The 15,790-nt window shown below is 41.5% G+C and overlaps 1 protein-coding gene across 4 annotated transcripts; it reads left to right on the plus strand.

Moving 5' to 3' along the window:
* Nucleotides 1–2,143: 2,143 nt before the first annotated feature.
* slc26a3.2 (solute carrier family 26 member 3, tandem duplicate 2) lies at nucleotides 2,144–14,734 on the plus strand. Of its 4 annotated transcripts, XM_053863953.1 has the most exons (22): nucleotides 2,144–2,291; nucleotides 5,421–6,635; nucleotides 6,947–7,122; nucleotides 7,562–7,654; nucleotides 8,168–8,278; nucleotides 8,357–8,517; nucleotides 8,612–8,776; nucleotides 8,849–9,001; nucleotides 9,075–9,157; nucleotides 10,171–10,318; nucleotides 10,379–10,492; nucleotides 11,196–11,273; nucleotides 11,353–11,448; nucleotides 11,667–11,773; nucleotides 12,303–12,372; nucleotides 12,442–12,534; nucleotides 12,937–13,032; nucleotides 13,457–13,675; nucleotides 13,742–13,796; nucleotides 13,858–14,003; nucleotides 14,075–14,128; nucleotides 14,488–14,734. In XM_053863953.1, exons 3-22 carry the CDS (start codon nucleotides 7,017–7,019, stop codon nucleotides 14,512–14,514), a joined length of 2,175 nt encoding a protein of 724 aa, XP_053719928.1. In that variant the 5' UTR covers nucleotides 2,144–2,291; nucleotides 5,421–6,635; nucleotides 6,947–7,016; the 3' UTR covers nucleotides 14,515–14,734. The 4 variants fall into 4 exon arrangements, with proteins under 4 accessions (XP_053719928.1, XP_053719929.1, XP_053719926.1 ...); XM_053863954.1 differs by lacking the exon at nucleotides 5,421–6,635; XM_053863951.1 differs by lacking the exons at nucleotides 2,144–2,291; nucleotides 5,421–6,635 and having other exon boundaries at nucleotides 6,664–7,122; nucleotides 7,515–7,654.
* The last annotated feature ends 1,056 nt before the right edge of the window (nucleotides 14,735–15,790 follow it).

A 15,790-nucleotide genomic window follows, 5' to 3' on the forward strand; every position in this document is an offset into this window, starting at 1 on the left:
AATGTTTATTGTCACATAACGCAGAATCAATTTAGCAACTTTTAAGTATGTTGTTGGCACATTTCAATTCATAAATTGTATAATCTACCGTGAGATCTTTTTTCATCATTCCTCCGGAGCACATTTGCAAGGCCCCCAGTCTTGAAATATTGCATCCAAGTGAGACCTCTACGCGGACCCTCTATACTGGGTGATGAAACTAAGGTGTCGCGTGTCGCGTGTTGACGTCACGGATCACATGGCCATGCGCTTCCTCCTTCATCTGTGTAAACTATGTGCCCACGACAGTCGACGTTTCTAGTCAAGATCAAAAATGCATTTCTTAACAGATTGTGTTGATTTGGGAGATTTGGGAAGGGGACGTAAATATGCGTACATTAATGTACTCACAGACCAGCTCGTAGCCCTCTTCATACTGGCAGTATTTAAGTACTAAAATAGTAATCTAATAGTTCTAATGCCATGGTAAACAAGTCATGAACCCGCTCACGATTCCCTGTCTTCATGTATTTTCAGACTGAGGACGGGTTGTTAAGCACATTTTAACCACTACATGGCAGTAAAACACTATTTACTTTCATATATGATCCTTTTTTAAATAGAATTACGAAGCTGAGTAAAACAAATAGCACAAAATCTGCACAATGTACCCGATTGCTCATGCATTAACACTTAACATATCAAATGCATGGTCACAGTCAAAACAACCAAGAAAGACAACCCTTGTAAAATTAGTGATCCATCCATACAAAGAACAGAGATGTCATAAGAGAATGTGTGTAAAATTTTTGTTGTATGTTATTGTTAATGTGTTCAGCTTATAGACACGGCAACTACCTGTGTTCACGTGCAGAACGTTTGTGGAATCAGTGCACACTGTTTACAGGAGAGGTCACGGACCTTGGTTTGGCTGATAAGCCTCCAGCTGTTGTGGAGAAACATTCCCTACCGTCCAGTCAGAGGCCCTGACATCCAGCTGATGCACATCTGCCAGCACTACACACTGCACAAAACACTACACCATTTTTCTCCATCTACTTACCCACATTCATGGTCTGCAAAAAAACATTTTGTATTGTGTTTATTTTGGGGTATACAGTGAGCCTGGGGTTAGTCATAAGCTTGAGGGTTCAAATCCAGCGCAGTTGTCGTTTTAAAATGTGTTTAATGCAGACCAGAACCAGTTTTTTTTGTTTTGTTTTGTTTTTTACATTCAAATCAATTAGTTTGAAATGCATTTTGTACCATGAACTATATTTTTCAAAATTGATTTTAGAGTTCCACTGTAACCATAATTATGTCTGAAGGATATGTAATATAATAACTGAACTTTTGTTAATGTCTTACTTATGGTACTTCATCAGTTGCTGTGTACTTTATGCAGTAGTAGAAGAGTGCCATATTAAGGACATGATAACAACAATAAATAAGAACGCTAAATCATAAATAATTAAAATTGTTGTTTCTAATTTATTATGGTTTTATCTCATTGTTGTGCTTCCTGCTCTCGCCTCTGAACGAATGAATGCTTATTTAAATTCTTAACTCTTTCTTTGTTGGATTCTGTGGATGTCTTGTGACGTCCACATGAAGTCATTATTTCTGTCACTTGTATTTTTCTGTTCTGTCTTTTACTGTATGTTTCCATCAATGTGTGATGACCATTGTCGACCTGTCTTTTTCATAAACCTATTTTCTCCAGTCCTACATCTCTCCTCGTCCAGTGACTCCCTCGGCTGCTGTCAGTGTTCCAGTCTGTTATTTTATATTTTGTGCGTTCATAAATCTCTTTGTCAGAATCTCCCTGGTACCTGTCACCACACAAACATCCTTCAACCAAAGCACCTAGTCTCTGTATGGCACCTTTTGTTTTAATTCATTTGTGAAGTACCTTGGGTCCATAATACTTGACAAAAGAAGAAATGTTTTACTTGGCAACAAATGAACATTGTACTTCCAAATTACTGCCAAAATCACCTCAAATCTTTAGCAATGTTCTTCACTACATTTGGCTGTGACCTTTGCACCGAGTGCACCAGGTTGCTTGCATGGATGTTGGTCCAGTAATGGCAAAACTGTGTTTACCCTCACATCACACATGTGGTCATCAGCACAGCACTGCGTGGTCCGTGACAGTGGTCACAGAGGACTAGTTAGAGTTTAGATGACAATTTGTGGTTGTACTCAACAACATTTATTTTATTTAGCAGTTTCCAAAGTGAATTTAAACCATAACAAAGAACAACACCACTCCCAGACCTGATGCTGAAGTAACCACCCTTCCTGCAACAGTAAGTGAATGCTCCTGTATTTCAGCTCTCCTGCAACTCTGACGCATCATGACTTTGTTTTTCGGTGACCAAACATCAGAAAAACAAGTGAGATTTATTTTCACACTGCCAGACCTTTCCCTTAACGTTCGTCCAGTAGAGCAAACATTGCTATCAAAGGTCAACGCAGAGGAGCGGCACTGAGTTGACAGGTGATGGGATTTTGTTTCTTTGTCCTTGTGCTTTCATTTTTATAGCCAGATTAGAGAAAATAATGTGCATATTTCTAGAAAATACTTGATTTCAGGCAATCATTATCGTATCAGATGCTTCCATACCAGCTGTGACAGATGGGATTTTGCCTTGTCATTGCATAGTAAGCGAGATTTGGCAAACGCCTCTTCAACGTCCTTCAACGCCAAGATTTGAGAAGATATCATCATTTGCCTTTGGATCATTTTTGTGATAACCTCCTGTAAGCAAACATGGGTGAAGACTGTTTGATACAGTAATAGCATTGTTTTTGACCATGTCCTGTGGAGAGTTCTTCTTCTGCCCTACTGTCTGCTTCTGCTCAAACTGGTGTGAAGAGGCACATCTGGAGTCATGGAACAACCACTGCTGAGAAACCCCCACTGACAGTGGTTGAAATAGCAGCCTTTCAATAGCAGTATGAAGAGGGTAGATGGTAAAAGTGCACCTTTGACCTGGTCTTGGAAAGATTACCAACTTATAGTTCCAAGTAATTACCTCCATATAACCTTTGCCTCCCCATGTCCCGATGTAGGGATGGCACATCAGCGTTGTGTCCAAGGTGGTGTCACACTGCAGGGTTGAACTCCAGGAAGATAAGAGTCATTGAAGACAGCGACCTGTCTTATCCAAGGAGGATCTCTCAAGTTGAGGCAAAGATCACAGATTTGCGCCACACAATAAGCCTTTAGAAGCGGCACAACTAGGTATGTGCAACGGTGGAGCGGGACAGGATGATAGATGTACAACATCTGGTGCTCTGGTTGAGATCTGTTATATAAGCCTTAAAGATACCCTCACTACAGTATCAAAATCGATCATTAAATCAGGCCTTTCCAAATCCAAGGTGAACATGTGTGTTGGTGAGGTTGACCGACCTCAGTAATGTTGCCAAAGAGATCAGCCACATCAAACGGGCTGTAAAATTTGTGACTGATATCTGAAGGGTGATAATTTTTATCGTCCCGAGGTCAGCATGTTCTACTCAAAAGAAAATTCCATTAATAAAGCAAGAGGCTGCAAAAACACCCCAAAGTTTTCCATTAAAGGTGTGAATTTTCTCTGCTTTGCCGTTTTTAGAAGGTCTTCTCAACAGCAACAAAAATACTGTTAAATAAAATGTATCCACCAAAATGAATCCCTCCACTCCAAGACAAACCATTTGCGGTAGTTTGGGAATATTGTTTGTGTGTTTTCCTGGACAATGGATGCATACAGATAACGGCAATTTGTGTACACTATAACACATGCAAGAGATTTATCAAGAATGGTGTCCCAGTCAGTATGTACGGATATGCAATAAATAAACAAGTACAAAGTGTTTTCTCTATTCTATCTATTCAGTGTGCATGCGGTCTTCATAAATCAAACTGAATCATTGGACCAACCTTCGTTGCAAACTGTTGCATTACCAAAGGGAGCGACTGTACTCACAAAGGGAGACAGTAAATCAGTCCCCTTTGAGTAGATGGTCATAATTTCTATTGTTTTTGTCTCATAGCATTATCACAAGAACAATAATCTTCTTGAGTGATGATCAAAATCACCTGCTGATGGGAATCAGTTCAGTTAGCCAGCGCTTGGTCCTGGTCAGGGTCACGGGGAGAGCTGGAGCCCATCCCAGCAGTCATTGGCCGAGAGACAGGAATACACCCTGGTCAGGTGGCCAGTCCAACACAGGCCACACACACACCCAGAGGATCACTGTTCTTGTCCCAATGAATGACAACATATGGTGACAATAAAGCGTCCAGACAGGAGAACAGGAACAACTTGGCATCGTTGTTAAATCGCAATATTTGTTTGATGAGAAAGTTCTGTAACAGGACATGAATCGAAATCTGATAGGCAGTTTCTACAAACAGTGAGAAGATGCAGTAGGTTGACAGACCATTGTTATAGAGCAGTCCACATGCTCAGATCCCTCAAAATGCCAATCTTTCTCTGTCGACACTACTGTATGTTGGCTGAACGTGTCTATACTGTGTGTCTCTGAAAGTGGGCTACAGTCCAAATCCTGCCATGAGATGCACAAACTTGCCATGTAGTCCATCATATAGTGCAGTGTTTCGTGGCTCACTACTGTGCCATGGTGATCCTCAGGCGTGCCGTAGGACATGATCCAATTTTGCCTAATTTCTCTGGAGATATGAGTGTGCAATATGATGGTATTAGATGGTGAACAATTACGAGTTTGAGCTGCCAAAGCGAGGAGATCACATGGATCATTTTGACCATATTCTATGAAATACAGAGCTACGCCGAGGCGTTGACTCACAGCGTGAATGTCGTCCCACACAGTCGGAGGATGCAAGCCATTCAAAAACGTAATTTCTAGTTGTTTTTTAACCTGATTCACCTCTAACATGACCACATACTTATACTGCAAAATGATGGAGTTTCCCTTGTCTCCCCCGCGAGACCAAAGACTGTCTGCACTGCACAGCCAACAGCTGTTTCCCTTCAGTAGAGGGATTTTGGAACCCACCATGGTGAATTGTAGTCAGGCGTTTCAAGCCTTTTGAAGGTCGTGTCCCAGCATCTCAATAGGATTCAGGACAGGGCTGGGTCACTCTGATGTCTTCATTTTCAATTCTTCAACCATTCAGTGGTGGACTAGCTGGTGTGTTTTGGATCATTGTTCTGCTGCAGAACCCAACTTTGCTTTAGCTTGAGGTCACCAGCAGATGGCTAGAAGTTGTCCTTTAGTTTTGGCAGACAGCAGAACTCATTGTTACATTTATGACAGCAAGTCTCCTAAATCCTGAAGCACACAATCACACTCCAACCATTATATCTTACTGTTGCTATGATGTACTTTTACGCCTGATGTAATGGCACAAACACATATTTTTGGCAATAAAAGAGACATATTTTAGTGTTGTTTTTGTTCCGCAGTGGGGTTTGCCTTGGAACTTTGCCATGATGGCCCCACTCTCTGGTTGTGGAGTCCTTAACTGAGGCAAGTGAACCTTTGATGCTGTTGTGGGGTTATTTGGATCTTCTTGGAAGAGCCATCACTGCACTCTTGGGTGATTTTGGTAGGTCATTCCAGGGAACATTCACCGTTTTTTTTTTTTCCACACAAGACTATGCAGGTTTTAATTTGGTTTACTCCTCAATACTAAATAACTGACTTGAAAATGCCCGTTTTGTGCTCACATTTGTAGTATTTTTGACTAATAAACTAATAAATTATATATTGAATTTAATTATTAAATTGAAGGACATCATCTTTCCACACAACTTTATTTACATATTTATTATTGGACATTTTTACTTTAGGCTGCCTTGCAACATGCCATGACCTACAGGCTTTGCTGTAAAAACTTTTGTGAAGCCTTACTTTTAGTCAAAATATCTCATTTAATTTTAGATACATTCACTTCAGCAGGACGGAGGGACTTTTGTTAGTCTTAAAAACGTATTTTCACTTGTATTGCTAATTTTTTTTCACTCATTTCACAGTACTTTACCTTAAAGTGAAAAAAAATCTGCAAATGACTGACTCATGAAATGTTAGGACGACAGTAAGATATCCCTACTGTCCCACCCAACACACTACACACTGCCTTTATTCCCATGAACCAGCACTGAACTAAGCTTGATCTTCAGCAAACACATCTCATACCACTTTAATCCTGGGCTGACATCTCCACAAGGTCATTCACATTTTCCTGACATGTTTGCCTTTCAACTCAGCCAATACCACTCCAACTACAAAGTTTCATTTGTGCCGCCTTTCCAGACCAAAACCCATGTGTTTAGTCAGCCACTGCTGACCTTTGCCTTGATTTGTTTCCTGGGTACAACAGTCACACCACGTCTTGTCCTGTCCGCATCCTCCCCGACTTCCATCAGTACATCTCCCACATACTCTCCAGGGGCGGAACGTCTGCAATGAAAGTAGCTGGTTATACAGTAGATACTTGACAGAACAATGGTCAAGGATAAGGCAGGATTCCAGCAGTGGTGTGAAGCCAGACCTTATCATAATTATTGTTAATCATTATGGTCCTGATAAGATCCGGAGGTGGCATATATGGATGGATAAACCCTTGTGAAGTCAAGTAGGTCCACACAGGTGGTGAAGGACGCTCATGATCACAGAAGGTAAGTGTTTGGCTGTACACCGTGACCGTTTTACAGCGCCACAGTCAGAGGTGATGATGTATTTTCAGCTCGGGAAGTCAGAATTTCCTGGATCTTAACAAAGAAATTTAGGAAGCTCAGAGTCTGAACGACAAACTCTCACTGGAGCTCATTTTGAAAGTATTAAATCTAAATATTCCTCCCAGGAGCTCGGACTGTCAGTGTGTCAGGTGTCTGGACCTTTGTTGTTGATGTTGCTGATGTTTGATTAGCGACGTTCAAAGACGTGAGTGGACCTCCTGTCTCAGCTAATGTGATTTCTGAAACCTCAGACACACTTAGAGACGAAGCAGGCGATCGGACGACACAGTAACGAGACAATGCAACTGGCAACAAGGCAGTATGTGGTGGCCAGGCCACTCTACTCAGAGGAGGACTTCTCGGAGAAGCACCAGAAGATCTACAGGCACAGAAAGACCATGTTGGATCATATCAGAGAGTATTTCACGTAAGAATTTCTTTCACTTCTAAGCCTCTTGGGGACAAATATGCTTGAATTTCAGTGGTGGGGATCCTTAGATGGTGATATAGTGAGGCGTAACAACAAGTGGCGTCTGTCCCTGTCTGGTGATGGAATGGCCTTGAACTCATGAAGCTTATGCCGGAGACAGATAAGTGTTGACAGATGAGGACACGAAATGACATCACTGAGAAGTAATGGCACTGTCCCGGTGTGAATGTTCACCCAGTGCTTGCTTAGGTTTACTTGTTTCCAGCCTCAGTCTGCAGAGGTTATTTGATAATACTAAATTGTAAATCAGATATGGTTGGCTGTCAGCCGAATGTAGACAATAATGCTTGAATAATTCAAAGATGAAACTCATGAACATGTCCTTGCAGATGTGATGCCAAGCGAGCTAAGAACGCAGCTCTGTCTATGTTTCCAGTCATCAGCTGGATGAAACTCTACAGACTCAGAGACTGGCTTCTGAGTGACATCGTGTCAGGTGTCAGTACTGGACTGGTGGCCGTCCTGCAAGGTGAGCACCCGCACAAACATCTCTTTATACACAGCAGGTACAGGACGACAAGTTCACATGCAGGCTGTTGTGATGTAAATGACAGTGGCTGAGTTATTTGATCTTGCCAATAAAATGCTGGTGATTACTATGTACTGGCGTCTGATCTGATAAAGGAGATAACAAATGTTTTCCATTCAGCTGCCTTTACAACATCAATAGCTTTAATAGTAGCTGGGCACTTTACGTCACTTCGATAGCAGTGTGAACTGACATGATTAATATTTACAGCACACGCGTGCGCGTGGGATTGATTTACCTATTGGTTTATCTTGTGAGGACCAATTCTTGGAAAAACACATAGTGCAGTGCTGAATTTGAGGAAGACGACTTGACATAACCATGCCTTTTTTTACCTTTGTTATTAATGGATTGGTTTAGGATGAGAGGCTGGGGAAAACGTTATTGCAATGACAAACCTCTAAAGGTCCAAACATGGATATAAATAGGAACTTGTGCATGTGTGTGTCTCAGGATTGGCTTACTGTCTGCTGGCCTCGCTGCCCCCCTGGTACGGGCTCTTCTCCGCCTTCTTCCCCGTCATTATCTACTTCTTCCTCGGCACCTCCAGACACATTTCCGTCGGTGAGACCTCAGAGGATTCCATTTGACTTACGTGACCCCTGAAGTGGCCTCGCTGAGACCCATAAACTCTTCCTCCAGGTCCATTCCCAGTCTTATGTCTGATGATCGGTTCTGTGGTGACCCGGCTGGTACCAGATGAAGGCTCACCTGCCAACTTCACTGCATTTGAAGGCCTGACAAGAGATGATCAAAGAGTACTGGTGGCCTCCTCTGTGACCTTCCTTGTTGGACTCATGCAGGTTAAACGATATAAGCAGATATACAAAGTATGACATCATGTACGGGAAATTAATCCCCAACAACATGTTGGCTACACCTCTATCTCTTCCTCAGTTGGCAATGGGGGTGCTACAGGTGGGCTTTGTCGTCATGTACCTGTCAGACACTCTGGTATCCGGGTTCACCACTGCTGCTGCCATACACATCCTTGTCTCCCAGCTCAAGTTTGTTCTGGGCCTGCAGGTTCCAGGAATCAGTGGGCCTCTCTCAATAATATACGTAGGTGTTGCTATGCACTCTATAGTAATCGCAGTCCAACCTGTTGATGGCCTCTGTTTTCTCCCTCTTCAGACTCTTGAAATAATCTTCAATAAAATAACCTCCACCAACGTGTGTGACGTGGTCATCTCCTTGGTGATCATGGTGGTCGTATTCATCGTCAAGGAGCTGAATGACCGGTTCAAGTCCAAGTTGCCAGTGCCCATACCTATTGAGGTCATCATGGTGAGGATCATCCACCCTAAAGTAGTTACCGTGTAATAATATCTGTGACTGTATTTGTGCCTCCTCTCTTCAGACTGTCATCATATGTGGAGTTTCGTACGCGTTCGACTTCGAAAACAAATATGGCATTGAGGTGGTGGGATATATTCCAAGAGGGTGAGACACTGTTACTATGCTAGCGAGCTAAAGGCTAACTGTGGAAACGCTGCTGTTCCGTGACATGCCATGCTGTCGCGATGCAGGCATCCATCCATGATTTCCTTTGATGGTCTACCCAGAGTTGCTGTTTACAACAATGACTTGAAAACTAGTTTTAGCTCAGCTGGCACATGCCGGGGGGAAGGAGGAGCTTTTGCCAGAAAAAGTCACAAAAATAATTTGAAAAAATGTTCCTCTTGTTATTATTGTTTTTGTTGTTGTTGTACAGTATTCACATTTGGATGGAATTCATATGAAAGAGAGAAATGTCTCAAGAATTTAAGACTGAAAGGCTGTGCCCGCTGCCTTTTATGTAGTTTAGTTCATTTTATTTAAAAATATGCATGAAAACAGCACACTGAGGAGGAGAAGACTTAGTTAGCGCTAAGTCTGAATTTTATTTGATCTGTAGTTCCTTGTATTTAACAAGTGTTTGCAGTGTGCAGACAGCAAAGTAGGCGAGATTTTTCGTGTTAATCGTTAATAGTTGAAGATATATCTATAACCCATTTGCTGTAATCAATTACTATAGCTAGCGTTAAAGTGTTTAATATACCGGGTGAAGGTTAATAATGCTAAGATTGAAGAAGACTCGTGATATCTGTGTCAGCCTTGATTTGTAAGGCGGTCACTAGGTTAGTTGCAGCATCACCATTTTTAATGTCCCCATTCTGTTTCAACTGTCACAATATAATGACAACTGTAAACATTTTAACAAGGTTACAGTATATGGCAGTGTGCACATGTGACCATTCCTTCGCATGCCAGCAACACTCCCCAGTCAGGAAGAAAACGTGGGTGAAAACCAAAGTCATAGTAATTTAGGTCATGATCCAAATGTGTTTGCGTCACAGTGCTGTGTCAGTCGATCAGACGCACGTGGCTTTGAAGCAGCTCCCATAAATGATTCGTGCACTAACTAGAGGACCACAGGTTATGCATGATCCATCAAATAATGCAGCTTTTGTTAGGTACGAGCCCCCGATTGCTCCTGAGTTGCCCATCTTCCAGGAGACGGCAGTGGAAGCCTTTCCAATGGCAATCGTCGGGTTCGCTGTGGCCTTCTCTGTGGCGAAGGTCTACTCTGTGAAGCATGACTACACCATAGATGGGAACCAGGTGGGTCATCACTTTCACATTATGACCGAGTCTCTCATTTACTGTGGCCTTGTCTAAAAGGAGCTGGTTGCATTTGGAGTGAGCAACATTTTTGGAGCGTCCTTCAGGTCTTTTGCGGCCAGCACAGCTCTTTCCAGGACGGCTGTGCAGGAGAGTACCGGAGGGAAAACCCAGGTACATTTACCAATGTGATGACTCACCCAAATAGTATCCATAAATAATATCTGTTTTTAATTAGTTAAAACTGTTTCCTGGTACATGTCATCCTAGCAGTGTTTTATGTTTATTAATAGCCTTACTTTATGGCCAAGAGTAAATGAATAAATCTACAGAGATAGAAATGTCAACACTGATGTGAGAAACACGTGTCGCAGATCTGCGCATTGTTGTTGGTGCTAATTATCTAATTCCGTCATTTCATTTTTCTATGCATTAAATGAGCAGATTTAAATGACAATACCTAATTTTATTGTTTTTAACTGAGCTTTTAAAAATGCCTTAAGTCATTACAATAAGGAAACTATTATTATAGCGTCATTCACAGAGAGAAAAACCTGTGTGTGTTTTCCACTTTCATCTCTCCGACACATTGTACACAACGTGCTCATTGGCGTTTGATATTTATTTTAGTGTTGACATTCAGTTATGAGTTGTGGCACGGTGTTGTCAGTCAAACTGTGACACAGATTGATAAGATAACAAGGTAAACATCACGATGCGGAAGTGGTGACTGCTCTATGAAGAATGTGCTCGTGAATAGCCAAACATCATGGAAGCAGATCACATGGCATAGGAATACACCTTAGTTTGTCAGCAATTTCTCTTTGCATGACTCGTCTAATTCAGCACAAAAATGAATGCATTACCTTTGTCTCAGGTGGCTGGTTTGCTCTCAGCTATTATTGTCATGATCGTCACCTTGGCCATTGGATTCCTCCTGCAGCCGCTCCCAAAGGTGATCAGTTGTTACGATCGTTGTTAGTTGAGGTGTTTTCCTGCTGCGAGCGACCTGCCACTCACCTGTGTTTCACCAGTCTGTGCTGGGTGCTGTGGTCTTGGTCAACCTCAAGGGTATGCTGTTGCAGTTCCGAGACATCCCCTACCTGTGGCGGCGGGACAAACCAGACTGCGTAAGTTACTGTGTAGCCCTAATACACTGAAGGTGTGATGCGCTGTAGTTGTAGTTGGGCATAATTTAATAAATATAATCTATGGGTTGAACTCTAATAAGAACAGTGGATTAATCCTCACCATGTTGCAAAATTATTATATTAGATTTTAGTATTGTATGAAGATGTTGCATGAGGCTAAATAAAATGACATTCATTCTCAAATATTTCTTTGACAGGTGGTGTGGTTGGGCACTTGTATCGCATCTATCCTCCTAGGACTGGATCTGGGCCTCGCTGTGGGACTCGGTATTGAGCTTCTCAGTGTTGTTCTCAGGGCTCAGTTGTGAGTATTTCCCCGGTAGTTTTTGTTCTTTCTAAGTCAAATTAACCGACACATTTATCACTCTTGAAACAAAAAAGTGTTGAACAGTGTTTGAACACTAAACAGGAAGTGGTACAGGCAGTGGTTGTTGCCATGTCAGTAGAACACACTTAACCTTCTCACTTATACACCACTGTTTTTGTTCTTACATTGACGGTTTTGTTTTTTGGCGGTTACTTGTTTGCTCATAAATCAATCTTCATGCCTTCGTGGGGACCATTTGGTTAGCCTCAATTTGAGGATGAAGTCTTCATAACAAAAACATAAATCTCATCATAATGACTTTTAAGGCTTAATTCTTGTTAGAAGTCATGGTTAAGCTTTGTCGTGTTTTGGATGAGTAGGTTGAGGGTGAGGAAAGCATTATGGCAATGAGAAACCTCAACAACACCACAATCTCCCCACAAGGATAGCAATACAAATACGTGCGTGTGTCGGTTTCGACTGTGCCACTGAACATTAAACAAACATTGTGGGGTCTGCTCCTCAGTCCTCGCTGCTGCGTTCTAGCCAACATTAGAGGAACTGACATCTACAGAGACAGGAAGGACTACATCGATGTGAGAAACTCTCCTCTAGGAATCACATAACTGCACAATGTTGTTATTGATGATCACATTTCTTCAAAGATATTTGAGCCAGAGGGAGTAAAAATCTTCAAGATTCCATCACCGATCTTTTTTGCCAACATTGACTTCCTGAAGAACAAACTGATCGATGCCGTAAGTATTGACTGAATGAATCTACACTGTTGTTTTGAGGAACATGTGAGATGTCCACAATATACACACACTGCACAAATAATTTTCATGCTCTAACTCCACAAATTCTATTTTAAGTCATGATAAAATATTATTTCACTCCCCGTGTGACCATAGTCAGCAGCATGCTCAGTTTTAACTGATCAAAACTGCTTTATCATGACAGTAACTTTTAGTGATCTTCTGTAAAAGGCTCACATAACCAACTTAGCATATAAAACAACTCCTTTTACTAGTCTTCAGTTTATTGACACAAACAAAAAGAGACGCTGAGTTGAAATACAGACTACACTCAGAGTAGGTGTATTCACTTTAAAAGCTCGTATATGACTTGTAAAGCTGCACTCTTTACCTCTGGTGTAGGTTGGCTTCAACCCTTTGAGGGTGTTGAGAAAGAGAAACAAAGCTCTGGGGATGATCCGCGAACTGCTGAAGAAGGGCCATCTCCAGTGGACGCCAGTAGGTGTCCTGATGTTCATCTCTGAAACATGATATGTGTAATCACCAAATGTCCAGCTTAAGACTGTGCAGACAAATATGTGTTTGCTTGTTATGCTGCCACCAGTGAGGACTTTGGCACAATGCTTGACCTCATCTCCGCCGGAGATTTAGTAAGATAAAAGAGAGCGTTATCAGGCATGGATGAGGATGTTTCCAACCCTGTTGAGTTCAGTTGCGTAACATGCAGGTGACAGTCTCATCTCTTTTTTTGTGAACCCATAATTGTTTTATTGTGGTTGGAGCAGCTAAGATTTAGAGCTATAATGCCATGAACAAAAGCAGACATGCCATGTTGGCTGCAAATCTAAAACCCTGGCAGTAAGAGGTGAACTGTGGAAAAGAAAAATTGTATCTTGTGTCAAGGGTCAACATACAATTACAGAATGGTTTTCTGAACACCTCGAGTGGACCCATCAATCAACCAGACGATGAGAACAACTCAGAAGATTTGGACCTGCCGTCGGACTTCCCTGCCCGGGTGGATTGGAGAGCTCCACTTCCCGCTAACCTCGTGGTTCCCAGAGTGGACATCCACAGTCTGATCTTGGACTTTGCTGCTGTCTCATTCTTGGACATCTCTGCACTAAAGGGACTTAAGACTGTAGGTGCTAGATATTGAGATGTTTCCAGTCAATCCAAGATCCAACAGGTTGTTCTTTTGTTTCAGATGCTGACAGAGTTTATCAGAGTGGATGTTGAGATCTACATAGTAGCGTGTGACCGTAAGTATATTACTGCCAGAGGTGAAGGACAAAACGTGACTATCTTGGGTGTCGTGTGTAGCTTGCATCCTACAAAAGCTTCACGACTGCTGCTTCTTTGACGATGAAGTTCACCCATCAATGTTCTACCTGACGCTGCATGATGCAGTGTTACACATCCTTCACCTGCACCCGGAGTGCACGGCTGAGAAAAAATATCCTAGCAAGGTGAGACAGCCAGATAGTGAACGTTTCTTCCGCTCGCCGCACTCGCCTAAATGTTTGTCATTGCTCAACAGATTCTCACAACAGTCACAATTCATCACTCAGAAGGCAGCCTGAGGAACCGCAACGTAAGTCGTCCTAATCTAACAAAGCGCCGTTCTTTTCTATGACTTTCTCCTTCACAGGCCCCTCCTTTGGTCTCACAACTCGTCTTTCATTTCTAGTCTTGTAGTTAGCTTTTTAAGGAGGTCTGTAACACAGCAGACAGAGGCACTCAAGTTCTTGCATCTGTAGTGTTCAGCAGTTAAAGGGAAGTCGTGTTTTGGCTCGTATTTTGACATGTCCTGGTCGACAGTCCTGGCGTGACTTGTGAATTGTGTAAATTGTCAGCAGCTTTGAGACAAAGACTGTGAATCTAACCTGTTACTATCTCGGACAAGTTTATGTGCTTTAAAAGCTGACACTTCATTTTGTCCTCCATCCACAGACACTGGAGCCAGAGACCAAGTTTTGACCTTCAACCAAAGAGTCCAACTGGGACAGTGTAACCTTGTACGACAACGTTTATTCACGTTAGTTTAACTTTATACAGAGAAACGTTTATGAACGTTCTCCGTCATGTCAGAAACTTGATGTTTTTTTATACTGTACATAGATGATTGTTTTTAGATGCAATGTAAATGCAAATATTTTATACGGTATGTAGTTGGGACAGTAAAAAATATATATATATATATATATATATATATATATATATATATATATATATATATATATATATATATATATATATATATATATATATATATAGCATACACCTTATTTTTTAATCAAACATTAATTGATTCAAAGATGCAAACTATACTATTTTCTTGACACCTTGCGCCATATCAATAAAATTACAGGATTATGTAGCTTCAGTATGAAGTGTCTGATGGATACAATGTTTTACAAAGAAAATGAGCAGATCCGTATATTGGTCAGCGTTGGCATCACAAAAGATTGTTCAGAAATGAAGAGAAGTGCTGTCTGAATATGGAAATAAATATTTCCTGACACATTTTGTCTCAGTTGTATCTTCTTAGAAAATCATCTGTGTGTTACTCACTATTACTCTGTAACAGGTGATGTTGGGTGTTTGTATTCCATCCATGGTTCTGGGACTGGACCAATGACAGTGTTTTTAAGTTGTAGAGATACCAATAAAAGAAGGTATCAAGATCAAAATGTGACATAACCTGAAAGTACTGGACTGCTTGCAGTGACTCGGATAAGTGTGATTAAAATGATCGATATTTATGAATAATCATACAAACAATAAAGACAGACGAGACGGAGGAACTAGTTAACACAAACTATCTGGAGGAGAAAACAACTTTAAACATACACAAAACTGGAAGTTAGCAACTAACACGGAGAAAGGAGAACAGAAACCTCAGTGGAATAAAACACGCTGGCAGAAATAACAAACATAAACTAACACGCACAATGCACTATGAACAGAAAGCGCACACAGTGGAAAAACTCAACACTGACTGCCAGAATCAGAGGATAAAGTGAACAGGCACCTGGAGGTTCAAAAACACATGATAAAATAAAAAATAGTCCAAGCACCAGAGAACACGTGTCAAAGGAGAGCATGTGTCAAACTCCAGGCCCGGCCACAAAACTATCCTTGAAGTTATTTTTATGAGTCCCACAGGAGTTTTGCATTGTGTAATTATTTATTTGGGCAGATACTGTTATCCGTAGAGTTACACTGGATCAACATGTAGCACCACAGACTTGGG

The sequence above is a fragment of the Synchiropus splendidus genome, chromosome 4 (genome assembly GCF_027744825.2).
Source record: "Synchiropus splendidus isolate RoL2022-P1 chromosome 4, RoL_Sspl_1.0, whole genome shotgun sequence".
NCBI lineage: Eukaryota > Metazoa > Chordata > Actinopteri > Syngnathiformes > Callionymidae > Synchiropus > Synchiropus splendidus.

Coding starts and splice junctions, on each gene's coding strand:
- slc26a3.2 (XM_053863951.1), top strand. CDS start 6,995: ATGCAACTGGCAACAAGGCAGTATGTGGTGGCCAGGCCACTCTACTCA. Junction 11,449..11,666: donor GGCGGGACAAACCAGACTGC/GTAAGTTACTGT, acceptor TTTCTTTGACAG/GTGGTGTGGTTGGGCACTTG. Junction 11,774..12,302: donor GTTGTTCTCAGGGCTCAGTT/GTGAGTATTTCC, acceptor TCTGCTCCTCAG/TCCTCGCTGCTGCGTTCTAG.